Raw genomic sequence first — 16,874 nt, 5'->3', positions numbered from 1 at the left:
TTCTACTTGCCAGACAGGATTTTGCATTCCAAATGCCCTCTGGTGCCCCTCATACAACACATTACTTTGATCATCTCCTCTAATTCTAGGTTTCTTCAAAGGAGATGAGTTACTTAGGGCCTAGATCCAAACCCCACTGAAATCAAGACTCCCATTAATTTCAGTGGGCTCTGGGGTCAAGCCCTGAGTCTATCTCATTCGGTCTAAGTGGTGGTGCAGATGTGACCCACCAAGAAACAAAATCCTACAGCATTCATTACGCATGTCCATTATTATGACAGTTCATGACAATGTTAAGTTTCTCCTGTTAAGTGCATTCATATGGAGCCCCCGATTCTCTCGTCTAAGAATCTATGATACATATTGTAGACTCTTACTCCAGCTGTTACTCTAGTGAGTCTGCAACCATTTAAGACCAGATTTTGAGCAGGGGTGGTTTAAAAGACAAAATCACACATACACACGAGCTCATAAACAGAAGCAACGTTTCTCTCCATTTCAAACACAAGGAAAAGAGAGATGTGTCAGTTTGCAGAACTCCTTTTAGCCAGATGTTAGTCACAGCACCAAACTCCTCCTGCAAAAGTAGCCTTTCCACTGGCTGAAGGGGTAAGTGAGCACTAAAAAAAGAAAGGGTGAAATCTGGCACCAGTCAAGTTAATGGCTAAACTCGCACTGGCTTCACCAAAGAACAAGTTTTCATCTACTACTCTTGGATTTTACTGGCGCTACTGTCTACATATGTTAATGTGCACACTTCTCTTGACAGCTGGCATTGTGGATTTTAAGGGTTACAGTATACCTGTAACTCAGGATAGATCCCCACCCCCCGCCCCCCCATCAGCCAGTTTACTATTGTAACTTGCTAGGTGTCTTTATAAATTTTTATAAACTGTTGACAGCTTTCAATTAAGGTCTCAAGGCAATAGTTATAACAGCAAAAGGCATTCGAATATAATGCATCCACTGTGAGCCCCCATTTTAGTCCTTGCTTGGATGCCCATTGCTGCATTAGGATGAGGACACTGCAGAATCTGATTTATAGAGCGACTGAAATGAGCTCTGTTTGGGAACAGAAACAATATCGTGTCTTTTCTGGCTCATCACGATCCTGTACAGTTGATGCACACAAAGTGCTCTTTTGGCTTCACCAGGCTACTCCTGTGAATAGAGACTGCAGGACTGGGATGCCTGTTTCTTGGACCTGTCAGAGAAGTAACATATCACTGTTGTTAGCAATAAAACTGTTACAGACGAGAAAGCCGCTCATTGGTTGGCAGGTTTTTTTGATGTTTCATACACCAGAGCAGTCATTAATGTCATCCTGAATGTCACCCAGAGACATGTTGGATGGTTATAACATTTATCCACTTCTTCTGGCTAAGTGAATATTACATATTTCTCATGGGCAATGTGATGTGAATGACCCATAGACTGCTTTGCCTCTAGCCTCCAAATCCAAAAAATGTACACCAGTGGTTTAATATTGAGCATTCATCTTTCTAATGTTCCGGTTTCCATCAAGATGCTGATTTGTCCTGGTGTGTTGAACCCTATTTGGTTTAATCAGTCAGGAACTAATAAGACTGAAAGACTAGTTTGCAGAAAAGCACAGACTGTATTTACAAAATGGACTAAAGGAACTGGCGTGTCAGGTGCAAAAGCCACTTACATAATTAAGAATTGCAACTTCCCTGTAACCTAAAGCCCTTGTTCGCTGCTATCATTAAACATATACCAGAGTCTCTCAAGCTACTGCAATGTTCCAATCATCCATTCATTTTCCCTTCCTGCCTTCCTCAATGTCAAGGTCTCTGCTGGTAGTGCAACTGTAACCCCTGAAGTACCAAAAGAGTCATCTCTGGCAACAGGCAGTACTAGGTATCTCACAAGTATCTCTCTTCCCAAGAGAACTGCAGCCCCATTTTATAGACTTACAGTCTGTATAAAGATTGGGTACTTTTCCAAAACTGGACCAATGCTGTGCTCTAAGCTTTTGGGGTCAATGCTATGCTTTCCACAATGGTAAGTGGCGTGACCAAAAATAGACAAAATGTATTCTCAACACTTAAAGTCAGAGAAAAATGAAGGGCAAGATTTTTATCCCTTCCCTTCTTTTATCTCTATCCCTTACCCTTTCCCTTCTTTCTTGTAGGATGCTTCATGGAAACTTGGTCTTTACTGAGGACGAAGTGGAGAAGTGAAGTCTTGAAACTACAGCAGTAATGATACTCGTTTTGTATCCAGCACCCAGACAGTAATACAATGACCCAAATGTTGCCCTGAGTTACACTCCACACCAATAATATGTGAATCTAGGCAGAATTTCACTCTGATTAGATAGCTGAATGCACAGGTCAAAGGGGACTGTGTGACCCTAACATAGCTACCTCATGCCACAAATTCTACCCTATAAGGAGGAGACCATTTCTTTATCTGGTGTCTGAGCAGTCCGATTTTTCCTCTCCAATTTTTCTAATGCACTGAATAGGATTTATTGATTATGCTAGGGCTCCTGGATTAAGCTGGGTTTTAATAGTCTTGTGATATGAAATCTCATCAGCTACTGTACACAAAGGAGAGGGAGCCTTTGACCTTGGTCTAACAGACCGATGCAATGGCTCTATAGATCCTTAACCAGAACCTCTCATACCAGCACTTTGTCCATTCGCTTTAACGGATGTTGGATTCAGATCAACAAGACTGTGCTATGGACTGCAAACACTCTGCACCTACTGACAATACAGTTATATTTTTGTGACAACTGGGATCTGTGACTGCAACAGGTGTAGGCATACTTGAGCTGGCTTTAAATCTGCCCAGGCTTTGAGAGATGCTCGGTCCTCATCCAGGTGGCCAATTCATGCCCATATTGTTCACTATGCTGTTCCCAGGCTAGTTAGACTGAAGCAAGCTCAGTCCTGCCTTCCAGCTGGGCTGAGGATGCTGCCTAGAGGCAGGCACTGCGGTAGCAGAGAAGATATGCCTCCATTTTTCTGGAAAAGGCTCAAGTCGGAAAGAGAAATTCAGTGCCCAATGAAGGGTTAAGAGAGGGCCTCACACCTCCAGCTTGGATATGGCAGAGGTCTGTGCTGAGATAAAGGCTCTTGAGGAGCATATGAAACAGCCCATATTCAAAACCTGTCCAAAAATAGGAAATTGATGAAGAAATTAATAATCTCCATTATGGTATGAGGCTGGAGATGGTTCAAGTTTATTTGAAAGGGGATGTTTCAATTACATTTTTTCATGAGAAGGTTTCACTGTTTTATTCAATCAGCTCTGCAAAGTCTATTATTATCACCATATTCATGTCCTCACTCTAACTGTCTATTCCACACCAACAGCTTTCTATAATGCCCAGAACAACAACACGACAGTGAGAGAGAGCAAAAAAAAACAACCTATCATGTGCTTAAAAATAAATAAAACCAATTATTACATTAAATAAAAATACTAGCTAGATGTAGAGATTAGCCGAGGATGCATTGCATGATGCAAAAGACAGAGTTTGTGCTGGAGTGAGAAGCCAGGAAAGCTGCGTGAAAGGAGTAGTAGCAGCAGCAGCGGCAGCGGCAGCACACCATAATGCAGAAGAGAGATCTTCTCAAGAAAGAAAGCTATTAACAACTCCACGAAAACACAACAGCCAACCTCCGCAGAGCGTGGTCTCCGCAGAACCAGACTCTTAGGGTAAAAGAATTCAGATGAGGAATGCTGCCATGGAATAGAAAAGGAAGAAAAAAGAGTGAAAAAGCAATGTTTGTCCTAGATAAAGAACAAGGCATATAATCAAGAGCTCAAGGTCTTATGCAACAACGGTACTCACGCTGACTTTGTATAAGCTGAAGAGACAACTATATGGCATAACAGCAATGTCACACACTGTTAGCTGTAGAATCACCGACTGGCAGATGACCATAAAAAAAATTTTTCTCAGCGCTTATGCAGAGTTGTTTTATTTCCTGCTTGTTTTGGCTTCATAACCCTCCACTAAAAATCCAGTGGGAAAAGATCTTAAGCAACCCTTGTTTTTATGAGCTCCACCCCATATCTTAGCCAGTGAGGATGCTGATTAGCTTCTACTCCAGCTTAGTTATTGAGAGAAAACAGAGTTTGCTGAGGACTTCTGAAGCTGCTTCAACAATAGTGTTTTGTTTTGCTTGGTTCTAACTGGAAGGAAACCCAGCAGCGTAAAGAGTCTACATGACCAGGTTTCTGCAGACGCTTCATCAAATATGGGTCCAACCTTGTGGGGCCACAAACACTCGTCTACCACCTCACAGGCAGCATTTTAATTTACATTGCGTCTACATGGGTACAGTGTGGAAAGCTACAGCAAATCAAGGTTCGCAGATACTGCTCATGACTTCAACAGCATTCAACCCTAGTTTGAATGCACCCATTCAAGAGTAAAATGGCCTTTGGTCACTGTAGCTTAATCCTATGAATGAATATACTTTAATTTATGCACATTGACCTCACACCTTCAGCTGATCTGCCTACAGCTCTCCTGACTAAGCCCCTGGAGAAAGCTCTTCCAGGTGTGGGTGACTTCATTCACTTTCCTAACTTTAACTTCAGATTAACTAAGTGAAAAACACTTGCATGCTTCGATGCGCAAGAGAGAAAGGGAAACAATATTTGGAGGGAACATTTATAGTTTCCATAGGGACTTTAAATAACCCTGAGGATTTGAAAGGTCAGCTTGGAGGATATTTGCAATGGCAGGGATGTAGTCACGGCTGTAGTCATGGCTAAAAGTCAAAGGGCATATTGTATACCAGCCATACACCAGTCAACAGAGGCATTATGTGTTGGAAATGCCAGAACACAGTTTTATACCCAAATGGCTAAATGTGCAATAAAAGTTAACCCAGCATAAAAGTCTGACACAGCGCTGCACAGTTAGCTGGCAGCTGACCTACAGGTAGGTCAGCCCTGGGCTTGTTAGCCAGGGAATAACCTGATTGCTTTAGGATACTCTATGTATACAGGTGTGCATCCACAATCTAGTTCCAGCAGACTAGGCCGGGATACATAGTTTCATAGATGTTTGGGTTGGAAGGGACCTGAGCAGATCATCAAGTCTGACTCCCTGCCATGGGCAGGAAAGGATGCTGGGGTCAAATGACCCTGGCTAGGTGATTAACTAGCCTCCTTCTGAAGACCGCTGGGGTAGGGGCGAGCACCACTTCCCTTGGAAGTTGGTTCCAGATCCTGGCCGCCCTGACTGTGAAGTAGTGCCTCCTGATATCTAGTTTGAATCTACTTTCAGGCAACTTGTGGCCGTTATTCCACATACATATACACTTCTCCCCATACACTCAACTTGTCTGATACTAGGGAGACTATCCTGTCCTTGTATTAGTCTTGAAAGCACTGCTCTCTTGGGCTAACACTACAGTGTCGGACAATCAGCTGGTCAGTGACAGCAATTTGCCCAAGTGAGATAATTCAGCAGAGTGAAAGCCACTGGACAGGAACTTGAACCCAGACTGTCCTAGGCCTGAGAGACGATCCGAGATGCCTCCTGACTTCCAAGATGTTCAGAATTTAATCTACCTGGAACTTCAAAGCAAATAGAAAAATAGTGACAAATTGGTGGAGAATTTAACGGAAATGACAGCTTCCTTGAATGTTTTTGTCCAGCTCAATCATTTAATAATAATGCTCTTGGTTCCTGTGAAGTAATTTTGAGACATGTTTGTAGCCAAGTGGCTGGCATCTAGGATGATCACACCAGCCAGTTCACTGTGTCACCCACCCATCTGTTACTGGAAAGGCCCAATTCTTTTCTCAGGCCAATGCGTGGCATCTGATTAAGCTGGACTAGCAAAAGCCCTTCGCATTGATGTGATTACACTGGCCACACTGTACTATTACCAGTCTGATATATTTTGTTGGTGGCAAGGGGGCTTTACTGTATTGTTACAAAGCATAGTTTTGCAGGTATGCTTTGCACTCAGACTAGAAGCACATTGCCAGTATAACATACTAGTACTAGACCTTAAACTATGAAATCAGAGAAGAATCAGCTCCCAAAGCTACAGACTTCATAAGGCCAGACAGATCTGAATGTTCAGGCTATCAATTTTGCCTGCAAGTATCAGATGAAAAGTCTCCCTTTTGTAAGTTGTCATGGACACAACATTTAGCCAGAATAATGTGCAAATGCTGGGTTTTGCTGCAGCTTGTACAACAACATTTTGCCCATTTTTCATTCAGGGCTAGTTCTGTTGCTGGACTGTTATGCCTGCTTACGTTAGCTTTGATGTTGATGATGTTCACTATAAATGAAACAACAGGTTAGCTACATTCACAGTCAATATTTCATGGAGCATATTAAACAAGTAGGGTGCCAGGAGCAAGTTTCAAACGGTTTGAATTACTATGCCCCGAACACAAGGAACACAGCATGATATGCAGGGTACATGTAACCATAGTATCTCTCTCCAAATACATCCCCAAGCCAATTTTTTCATCTGCAGCCTGATACAAGGCCAGAAAAATTCACCAAGCTTGAAGGTGTGAACAAACCCCTCATTTCTGCATCTCGGCAGGCGCAGGCAAACACAAATAGCTTTCTGCAGGGAGAGCTAGCCAATCTGGGCTCACAAATGCCTGCTTCCATACAAAAGACCAGGAATAAATCACTGTTGTTCTATTTAAGCCAGGGTTTGATACAAAAGGTTTTCCCCTGCCAAGGTTAAGGTAATTTCAAACCTAACATTTGTTCCTAAGTGTTCTGGGTTGTGACCAGGGTAAGCAAATCCCCCCAAATTAGGACAAATTAGCTTTAAAGGGTTCATTGAGATGATGAAGGAAGAATGGGCTGGGCTGGATAATACCCTAACGGCTACAAAGAACATATTAGAAATGACACACAAGTTACACAGATGTCAGGGCTATGTGCAAAAATAGAGCCATGGCAGCCTTTGCACTGGTCACATTTCTCCCCAGAGGTTTTTCCCTTAGGAGCCATCCTGTAAGCTGTATTTTGTACTGGAGACAATGCCCTCAGTGTAGTGACACCGATCTTTGGAGCAGTGAACTGAAACAGATGCATTCAGGTGGTGAGTCTGAGAAGCCCGGCACTACTGAAGTAATGTCACTGTGTTTCTGCCAGGATTGTCATGGCCAGGCAATAAAACCCTGGGAAATCACTGCCTCTCACGAGGAATGCTCAGTTACTCTGTGTTCAAATGATCTGGAGCGTCCCCACAGCTTAACATATCCTTTCACATTCATTTGTCTTACCCGGAGCTTATCTTCTGCCTTCGTGGATTGCTTACAGTCGGGATGCCAGACAGTGGAACCTGGAAAAAGATCATTCATTACTCAGTGCAAATCAGCCAAGTTCAGGGCAAAGAGAGCTGAATGGTCAAGTCCTTAGGAAGAGCCCGTATACCACAAATTGCCCACATCCCACTTGAAAGCGCAAGAAATATAACAAAAAGCATCCTACTGTGGCCTACACTGAGGTGTTCAAGGCGTACTGAACTTATTAGTGAATAAGTATGTAGCAAAGAAGTAAATTAGGATATGGTGCTGGAGCTCAAAGAGCCATGGGACTGTGGGTCAGGAAGGAAGATGGGTTGGTGGTTGGGACACGGAGGTGAGAGCAGAAGTGCCCTGGCAGACTCTTCCAGTGAGATTTTGTACCAGACCTTTCACTCCTCTGTAAAGTCCCTTAATCTGCTCTCTCATTTGCAAAAGTGGGTAAGACCAATGTAGCTATCCACCAGCAATACTGAGTGGCTAAATTCACTGCCACCTGTAAAGGACCAGGATACCCCAGGGATGGCAGGAGTCACGTTCAGGACATGCCTGGTGCTATAACAGGCCCTCTACCCCCCGACTGTGCAGGCTGCAAACAAAATGACCAGTTAAAAATAAATGAAACAAAACCCCATAGCTGCACTGAGCCTGAATGGCCAGCATGACATGGGAGGCTGCAGTAAGGAAGGATCCTTCCCTCAGCTATGGAGAAACATGCTACCTGCGCAAATCCAACGTGCTGGATTTACACGTGTTGGATTTAATTTCCTGTCTGGCCAGTTGCTGCCTATGAATAAGCAAGGGAAGTTCACCTGCCTGTTCCCCCTGTAATGGGGCTAAGAGTCCTCCCCCGGTGTCAGAGAGGAGAGGTGGGCTCCTCTCTGACACTGAAGCTACCAGATCTGTCCTGCTTTTTCCAAGGCTTCCAAATCTGCAGAGAAAGGGCCAAGTTTTGCCCCTGAATAGTGACCCTTGCAAAGTGGGAATGCCCTGATAGTATTCACTATCAAGGAGCTGCTAGCAGTTATTATCCAGGCTAGAACTGCTCCATCTCTAGGGGTAAAACTCAACTACAAGGGACTTTTAAACTAGATTGTGGTCAAAGCCAAATGCATTTCAACCTCTCTAGGGCCAGTGCTGTTTTTGTTTGCCAGGCCAAAAAGCTCCCTGAGCCCACCTCTCAGCGAAACAAGAACCAAAGATGTTTTCTCCAGTGCTGGCCAGATATCTCCCCCATCCAAGAAGGCCACGTCAGAAGGGAAGGGTGAGGGAGGGAAGCTCTGAGGACTGTTCTGAAGAGCTCGTCTTTGGCTCAAGGCTTAAGTGTAAACTATTGGAAGCGACTCTTACTATCAGCGTTGCATGATGTAAACAGTGCTGTCAGGACAAGGGAGGGAGCACTAAGGCAACGAATTAGATATTTGGCTTTGAGTCTGAGAAGAAGAAACTGCTCGTACAACAAGGGAAGCACTCAGAGAACAGGGGAGTGATCCAAGGTTTTCCGTGTAAACAGACACCAGCCCCAGCGGCAGTGCAGCCTGCAGGGGCTTGGGGGATTTGCACAGGTCAGACATAGGGAACGAGGCTCTTGGACGTACTGAGATGGGGCTCAGGATCTGTGTTCAGGTTCCGACAGAGCGAGCTTAAATTCACTTAATACCTCTCTGCGTGGCTAGTAAAACCAACCTTCTTATACCTGATACCTGTTTTAAAGATTTAAACTATAAACTCTGAAGTCTCTCATGTGCACGTGCAACATCTACCCCTGTCCTGGGAGGAAGGGGCCTCTCAGGGTAACAATAATCATAGGGACACCTGCCAGGAGCCCACAATTTGAGGGGTGTGCCTGGGCTTTCTGAGGGTGCATAGCAGTGGGACAGAGTCTGGCTGTAATTTTCAAGGTACAGCTGAGCTAGCAACCTTAAATTTACTAACCTGATGTGAGGTTTGAAATAATATGCTGCCCTCGTGTCCCTAAGCACCCATCAAGCAGGCAAGAGCTTAGATATAAATGTTTTGCACAGTCCCCTATTTTGAGCCAACTGCAGTTTCTAGATTTTGTCCAGCCAAAGCGCGCTCATTTATTTTAAAACACCCCAGAGCTGTATAACTCTTCTAGCTGCATCCCTCTATTCTCCTGGGAATGGAACAGTTCAGGGCAGTTAATCCCCCCATTAACGTGCTTGTTCATTCATTAGGCAAGCACCAAACAAAACGGTCAGCTGTTCAACTTTGTATTCTGTGTTAACGTAACACACAGCTCTCTCCGAACTGCACAAACTCCAGTGAAATAAATAACCCTGGAAAATACAAAAGGCAGCAGAAAAAACAGCAAGAGCAGGCTTTAAATGCTAAGCCGTGCCCCACCTTGGCAACCCTCCCCCGCTCAGCCTGTAAGATAGTATGCTACAAGGCGATCCACGGGAAGCAGATGCTTTTGGGTGCTGCTCCTTGTTGTTTCATCAGGAAGACAGAAAGCTACATCCCTTCTGCCAAAAGCCGCTCTGTGGCTGGGAAGCCCAGCTGGCTTACAGGGGCTTTAGATGTACTGCTCTTTTGAGAGGAGCCTGTCCGTGGGTTACCTACCCGCTGGCTTCTCAGTCTTTCAGCAGTAAATCAAGGAACAAATACACAAATAAAACTAAACCCTTCTGTCCTGTTCTGGGCATTAGGCAGATGCCAGACTCCCAGCACAGGAGCCTGGCCCCTCCCTGGCAGCAAGCCTGTTCTGCTCCTAGCTTGCCTCCTGCTTGCAAACTCTTCCTTTCTCCAATCTCCCCCGGGGTTTTAAGCTCCCCGTGAGACACTCCCTCCATATCCAAATGCCCTGCAGTTGGGCTCTCAACAAGCCTGACTGTTCCCTCTTAAAGAGACAGACCCTCATTTGCATAAAGTAAAATATTAAAGTGGCTCTTGATAAACACGCTGGATGAAATCCTGGCTCCCATCACTTCAGTGCAGCTCTGATTTCATCCATGTTGCACGTGACAAGCACACATGCGTGACGCTTTGCTGCCCCGTAGGCATGGTAATTAGAAAAAAGAAGGACCCTACCTGCTTTAATTTACTTTACTGATGTGCTGTTGGCCATAATTTATATTATTACCTCAGCAAAAGGCCTGTGATACTTTTACCACTCCAGTAAATAGAAAGAAAAGGGGGTTCCCATGGAGGACTTAAACTGCTGGATCCAGGATATTCATATGAGCTGCTGCAGTGGCTTTTTCATGTTAAAGCCTTTCAGGTACATCAACCAAAAACAAGCAAGTAAAAGTCTGGCTAAAAAGTACGAGGTGCACATTTTAGTGACAAAAATGTGCTCGTCACTACAGCTATAGGCAGTAGTGTGCAGTCTGCATTGACTTGCCGTTGAAACTACATGGCATGTTACTGTAGGCTAGGGAACAAGGCAGAGAACCAGTAAGTGAAGCAGGACAGAAATAAAATGGATGTGAGGTATGAGAGCCAGTTACCCACCTCTCCTGCCCCATCTCCATCACCAAGTCTATCCTGGGTGTACCTGGATGCAGTTCCTATTGGCTTCCTGGGATCTGCATGTGTTTATGGGAAGGACTGTGCTGGGACGGGGGCATTCACTCCCATTCACTGCCCATCTGGTGCATTACCCCTTACTCCCAGTCTCATCACCACTGACAGTTGGTTGAAGAAATCCATTTACCATTCATTAGACACCCTTTTCATACTGTGGTGTCAGAAAAGTCTAATCCTACCCTGGGGCCAAAAAAGTCTAATCCTACCCTGGCACCCCTCTTTGTTCTCAAATGTACCACTGAACCCTCCTTCTGCCTTCTCTTCATTCCTGCAGAGGTGCTAATACGCAGCTTGACAGCTCAATCCTAGGTATGTGGTTGGAAAAAGACTGATAATACAGGGCTGGGAGTTCTCTACAGGGTTAAATAAGGAGGAAGGAGCTGGGGAAGGAAGGACAGCCCTTACTCTGAACACAAACATCTTAATCAGAGCACAGGGAGCACAGAGGGAGAACGAGCCCAATAATCCCTCTAACAATGTGGGTTTTTTTCAGGATTGCTCCACTGGGGATCCCTCTTTTAATGTTTATTGTCTGGTTTACTTCTCACTCCAACACTTCCTGACTCCATGCCCTGCTCATCTCTTCCCAAGGATCCTTTACTGTGTATTTAGGAAGCTCTCTTACACAGGCCCCCTAGAAAAGAGAAGTCTCAAGCTGGTTCCCAGTAGGTCAGCTGCCCATCAACTTCAACTTCTAGTTGATATGAATGTTGGATGCCTTCCTACCTATATTCATTTAAATTAGAAAATATGGGAAAATAACTGGAACCTAACTGTTAAAGTAATTTCTCCCGAAAATTCAGATCAAGGGTCTATTTAAACCAGAGAAGAGTGGTGTCTTTTGGATGATAAGCTGGTTGTGAGAGATGTCAAGAAATGTGTCTGGTAGAACGTGGAAGTGATAGAGGGAGTTAGAAGATAAAAAAGATTAAAAAGAGACAACAACAATTTAAGCACACAAAACAGGGATAAGACAGAGATATGGCCAGACAAAGGGAACTGCAGATAGAGAGGCAAAGAAGAAGAAAAAGGAAAAGATAAAGAGAAGGAATTTACAGAAATTTGTGTGCATGTGGGGATCCATGTATGGTTTGAACCAAGCCCATTGGAGCCACTGCCAGATGACTGTGGATCAGACCCCAAAAATCAAAGGAGGGACTAGGATCAAAATAATTAAAGAGAAAGTACCTAGCACAGCCATTCAAAACCAACTCCAGTGCACTCTGGTATTCATACCTGGTAATCTGAGCACTGAGCTTTATGGGAGCCACTGAAACTCGGAGGCTATCAACATTTATCTTTGGCTATAATTTTTATCTGATATAGCCACAGCTTGGTGCAATTGCAGGGGCAATGTTATAGCTTCCTACACTGAGGTGTCCATCAGGATGGTAATGTCTGTGATGATGACAAGACAGCTGTAATCCTGCCTACCAGTGCTAGGTAAAGGGATGGGTGGCTTAGACACTATGGCTTGGAGAGGGGAAACATGAAAATGGCAGTCTCCTGCCTGACTGGCATATGATTGATTTCCTGTGTTGACATCGAGAGGGCTACCAGAAGGTCACTGATGACATGCTGCTTTCCTGAGAGCTACTCCAACAGCTACACTGGCAGAGCTGGGGAAGGTAGCCTTACCTTGCAGGTACATTTCCTCTCCTTCTGTGAACATTTGGTTGCATCTGCTGCATCGTGCACAGCTTGGATGGTAATGCTTGTCACCTGCCTAAAGGAAAATAGAAAGGGAGATAAGGCACGGACACAGCATCACATTTTAATGCCTCTCACTGTTGTTCATGGTTGTGCCTTTCCTCAAGTCCCTCCAGTTTTAAGTGTAGACATTGGCTTTGATGTTGTTTCATTGCAGAATGTAGAATATGACTGAACAGAGCACAGAGGAACAGCATGCACCTCCCCACCAATACCAGTCAATTTGGACCAAGAGCGACCACTTCAAGCATTTGTTCTCAAAGCCAATTCACTCTTCGGCCTCTTTTTTAGCTAGGGTGCTAATGAAGAAAGGGTTTTGAGGCAGGTAGCCAAGACAATCAACTCATTTCACCTTACTGATTTCACAGGGCAGCAGCAAGTAATGGAGTAGCACCAACAACCTGAACTGGATTTGATCTACAGACCTCAAGTTGCTAAATACTTCAGATATTCAGTGATACTCATAACAACCTGAGCATAGGGTTCCACGCTACAATAAGGATGGGAAAGCAAGGGGACAGAAGACCAAAGGGTATAACACTTGCATTAGGTTGCTTACTAAATAATGAAGTTAGTGCTTCCAATGCTGTGATACTTATATGAGCTAAGCAATCCTAAATGTGACAGATGCCATCTCAATTGTAATCAGTGCAGATACCATCTTGCTCAGAGCAAGTGTATGAGTGGACACTTGAGCGATACCATACGCAGCTGTCAAACCACATTACAGTCACGCTGTGTGATATGTTATGAATATCAGACAAAACACAACATATTCCAGAGCCGGGTCCAATTCAAAGCCTCCATCAGCCTAACCTGCAAAAGAAGCTTAGAAACCAGAGAAGCAAAAACCAGCATGAAGAATTTCCTGAGCTGTTTAAGAGTACACTACACCCTAGGATGCTTCCATCTGTTCACAATGACAAACAGGCACACCCACACCACTCTCAGCCAGACCCTCCACGGCTATAAAAGTCACTGGAGCTGATCTTGATTCACAGCGGCTGAGGATTGAACCTGATTATTTTATAAACACTGTTTTCTGTACACACAGAAAAACTGGATGGGAAAGAACCCCAAATACCCTACTAGTACTAACTAGCGCCAGCCCACCATTTTCTGAATTCAGCAAGATCTGACAAACTGGCTGGGCACCTATCAGGCTAAGGATGAAAGGTAAAACATTTGTCAATGCCAAGTGAAATGTAAAGGAGGAAGACAAGGGTTTGGGTTGTAGCCGTATTGGTCTAAGGACATAGGCAGACAAGGTTCCTTGGGTGAATTTGATATCTTTTATTAGACCAACCAAGGAGGAAGACAGTTGCTTATTCTGAAGTTTATTCTCTGACAACTCAATTAGAAAATTCTAGCCGGAGACAACTAACAGCACACACATGGACAGAGCGGACTGAATACTGCTAAAAATAATTAGAGTTTGCTGAGTACCAATCAACCTGTAGACTTGTTCACATGCACAATTCCCCTAGGGATTGAACCAATTTGACTGAACTGATTCACCGGATGCAAGGCTGAGGGTGCACAGAACAGGTTTTCCTTGGTTTTGTTAGTCTTCTTTTCTTTCCTGTCTTCATTCTACTTTTTGCAAACAATTTTTGCTGAACTTGTTTTCATTTTTTGCTCTAACTGAAATGTCAGTTTCCCAGGGTGCCAGTACATGAGCAACAGGGATGCTCCAATGCGCTGTAACTACAGCGCGTCGGAGCAGACTCAATTAATCGAGTCTGTTGGAGCGTGGGAACTACAGCACTCCAGCAGACTCTGCCATCTCCTGTATCAGCATCCCCATGCTTAAAAATGGCAGCAGGGACACTTTACCCAAAGCTTGTTTGATGAGCTTTACACGAGACGCTGATGCACGGGACACCCCCCTGCACTCCCGGACCACGTGTGCGAGCGCCCACAGTTCCAATCAATCTAACAGTAACTGCATCTCTCCCCCCAACAGCTACAGCTACGATTTGAGGTGGATATTTAGATTTTTGGGCCTTTCCCCTCTCCTCCACGCATTCTCCGCCCTTTCTCCGATTTGCTGGTATTGCATTGTCCATGGATTCCCATCAGTTATAGACGCTCCGTGATGTTTGGCCCAAATGTCACATTTCAAACCTTCACCTGGGCTGTCCCAGCCCCACACACCCATTGAGGTGGCAGCACAGCACCCTCTCCTTTCCGGATCAGCGCATGGGGAGCATCCAGGATTTCTGCCCCTCCCTGGGCCAAGGGGTGGCTTTGGCTGTCAGACCACTTAGCAGGAGTTTCTCTCACTATGCACTGTATGTAATGCAGGCCAAAGCAAATCCCTTGCTGATCCTCACTAGGGGTTTGGCTTAATAACTGAACACTGCAACATCAAAACTCAAGCCAAATCTTTGTGGGACAAAGTGTATGAACAACAAGAATCATGTTTTCTGTTCCACAGCACTGGCTCCCCTTTCACTTCTTTATTCCAGGTACTGACCTACTTTGAGCATGTCTATACGAGACGTTAACTGCGGAGCAGACTAATTAGCTCTGCAGCAAATGTCTCGGTGGCTACACATGCAGGGCTGGAGTAAACTAAAAAATCCACAGCAGGGTAGTACTTGTAAATACAAGTACCATCCAGCTGCATAGTTTTGCTAATCTGCAGCACCGCATGTGTAGATGCTGACTGGCCTGGCTGAGGCACGAGGGTGCTTCAGTGCAGGGGCTGCTTGCCAGGTAGTCCCGCACTGGAGCACCCTTGTACCCCAGCCAGCCCCCCACAGCATGTTCAGCAGGGTCAGAGCAGCCCTCGGGTGGCAGGCTGAGTCCCTGGGCCCCCTGCTCGGATCCGGCTCAATCTGCTGCAGTCTCAAGCACACGTGTAACCACAGTGCCTGGGGGCAATAAACTCGGGCGCAAAAAGCTCTGGAGTTTATTGCTCAGCATTAATATGAACATGTAGATGCTTCCTCTTTGTTTTTTCAAACACCTAGGCAAAAATGATACCTGTCTACCTGACCCTGTCTAAGGTTGCACAGATATAAATGCGGAAGGATTATGGCTGTCCCAGGATGGCTGTGTTTACCTGCAATAACGCACCCAGTGACTAGGTGTTGACCATGCTGGAAGATCATGCTGATTCACCAAGAAAGGTAGCTCATTTTCTTACTTGGACTTCAAGGAAGTGGGAGTTATTATGTGTGTACTGGGAAGTCCTGAACTAGGATACTTAAGAGCAGCTGTGCCTGCAGTACACATGGGTGATGGGCATGAAAACTTGCTACCATGAACCATGGAGAAATGCAGACAGCTTTGTCATGGAAGGAATCTTTCTATCCAAGCTAAGAGCTGCTCTACTGCTGCAAAAAAGGCCTGTACTTCCAGTAGTGCTGCTTCTGGCTCCTGCCCAAAGGGGCAATGCCTGCTGAACATGTGTTCCAGAAGGTTAACCTGCCCTTCTGTTCCCATGAACAGCAGATCCTCACACAGATCTGGGTGAAGCTATAAAGGACAGGATTTGCCTGGGACTGCATTACAGGAAGTTTTATCAAGGACATTCTCTACAATTCTGCTGCATCTTAAGTATTTCTGTTCAACAAAGACATCCAGTTTTTCAAAGGAGCTTCCTTGTAGGATAATCAGAATATCTCCACAGACACCCTGTACACCATCATGCATAAAGCTGAACTGAGGAGAAGGAAGGGAAATCCTTAAATTGCATCAGAACACACCCACTTATAGCACCCCCACTTATAGATGACATTCAGATTGGATTTAGAAGCATGATACCAACAAAGCCCTTTGTAGGCATCCAAAAAGCATTTCAGGACATAAGCAAAACTGGACAAGTTGAAATCTGTCTGCCTTGGGACACAAGTGGTATTGCTCATTTACCTCCCATTTATTTTAGGAACACAACAATAATTTCCTTTGTGTAATTATTGACAGAAGTTTTAACTTTCCTACTTTTTGTGGCAGATTACAGGAAGTGTTGCAATGACCTGTACCATGGGCATACTCGGACAAGGCCAACACCCCTTGTTAAATGTTGTCCCTAAGAGCTCAGGCGTGGATTTGGGCTGTTTCCACAGTTACAACAGGAAGGGCTGAGCCTTTCATTATATTATTAGAATGAAAATGTTTGTTTTTCATTTCCACCCTATTTTCTACTTCTGTTAAAACAAAGTTTGTCTCCCCCAAATACCTCTAATAACAATAGAATGGTGCCTGGGGAGAGAGTGCTATGGTATTTTTAGCACGATTAATGCTTTCGGATTACAGCACCCAAGAGCATGCTGCACAGTCCATGGTACGTATACGCTAGTGGGGGTCTCTTCTCCACCATA

The 16,874-nt window shown here is 44.7% G+C and overlaps 1 protein-coding gene across 18 annotated transcripts in view; it reads right to left on the bottom strand.

Moving 5' to 3' along the window:
- The window catches only part of ABLIM1 (actin binding LIM protein 1), a 324,221-nt gene that overhangs the window by 65,469 nt on the left and 241,878 nt on the right, over nt 1-16,874 (bottom strand). For all 18 annotated transcript variants that reach the window (XM_059730123.1, XM_059730116.1, XM_059730108.1 and 15 more), the window contains 2 exons: nt 12,472-12,559; nt 7,261-7,319 (listed from right to left, as the gene is read on the bottom strand). In XM_059730123.1, coding sequence (XP_059586106.1) covers nt 7,261-7,319; nt 12,472-12,559 — 147 coding nt within the window. The remainder of the gene's footprint in view (nt 1-7,260; nt 7,320-12,471; nt 12,560-16,874) is intronic.

Source organism: Alligator mississippiensis, chromosome 6, assembly GCF_030867095.1.
Source record: "Alligator mississippiensis isolate rAllMis1 chromosome 6, rAllMis1, whole genome shotgun sequence".
Lineage (NCBI taxonomy): Eukaryota > Metazoa > Chordata > Crocodylia > Alligatoridae > Alligator > Alligator mississippiensis.
Note: the sequence above shows the minus strand (reverse complement) of the source record. Positions and strands in the feature narration are given on the sequence as shown.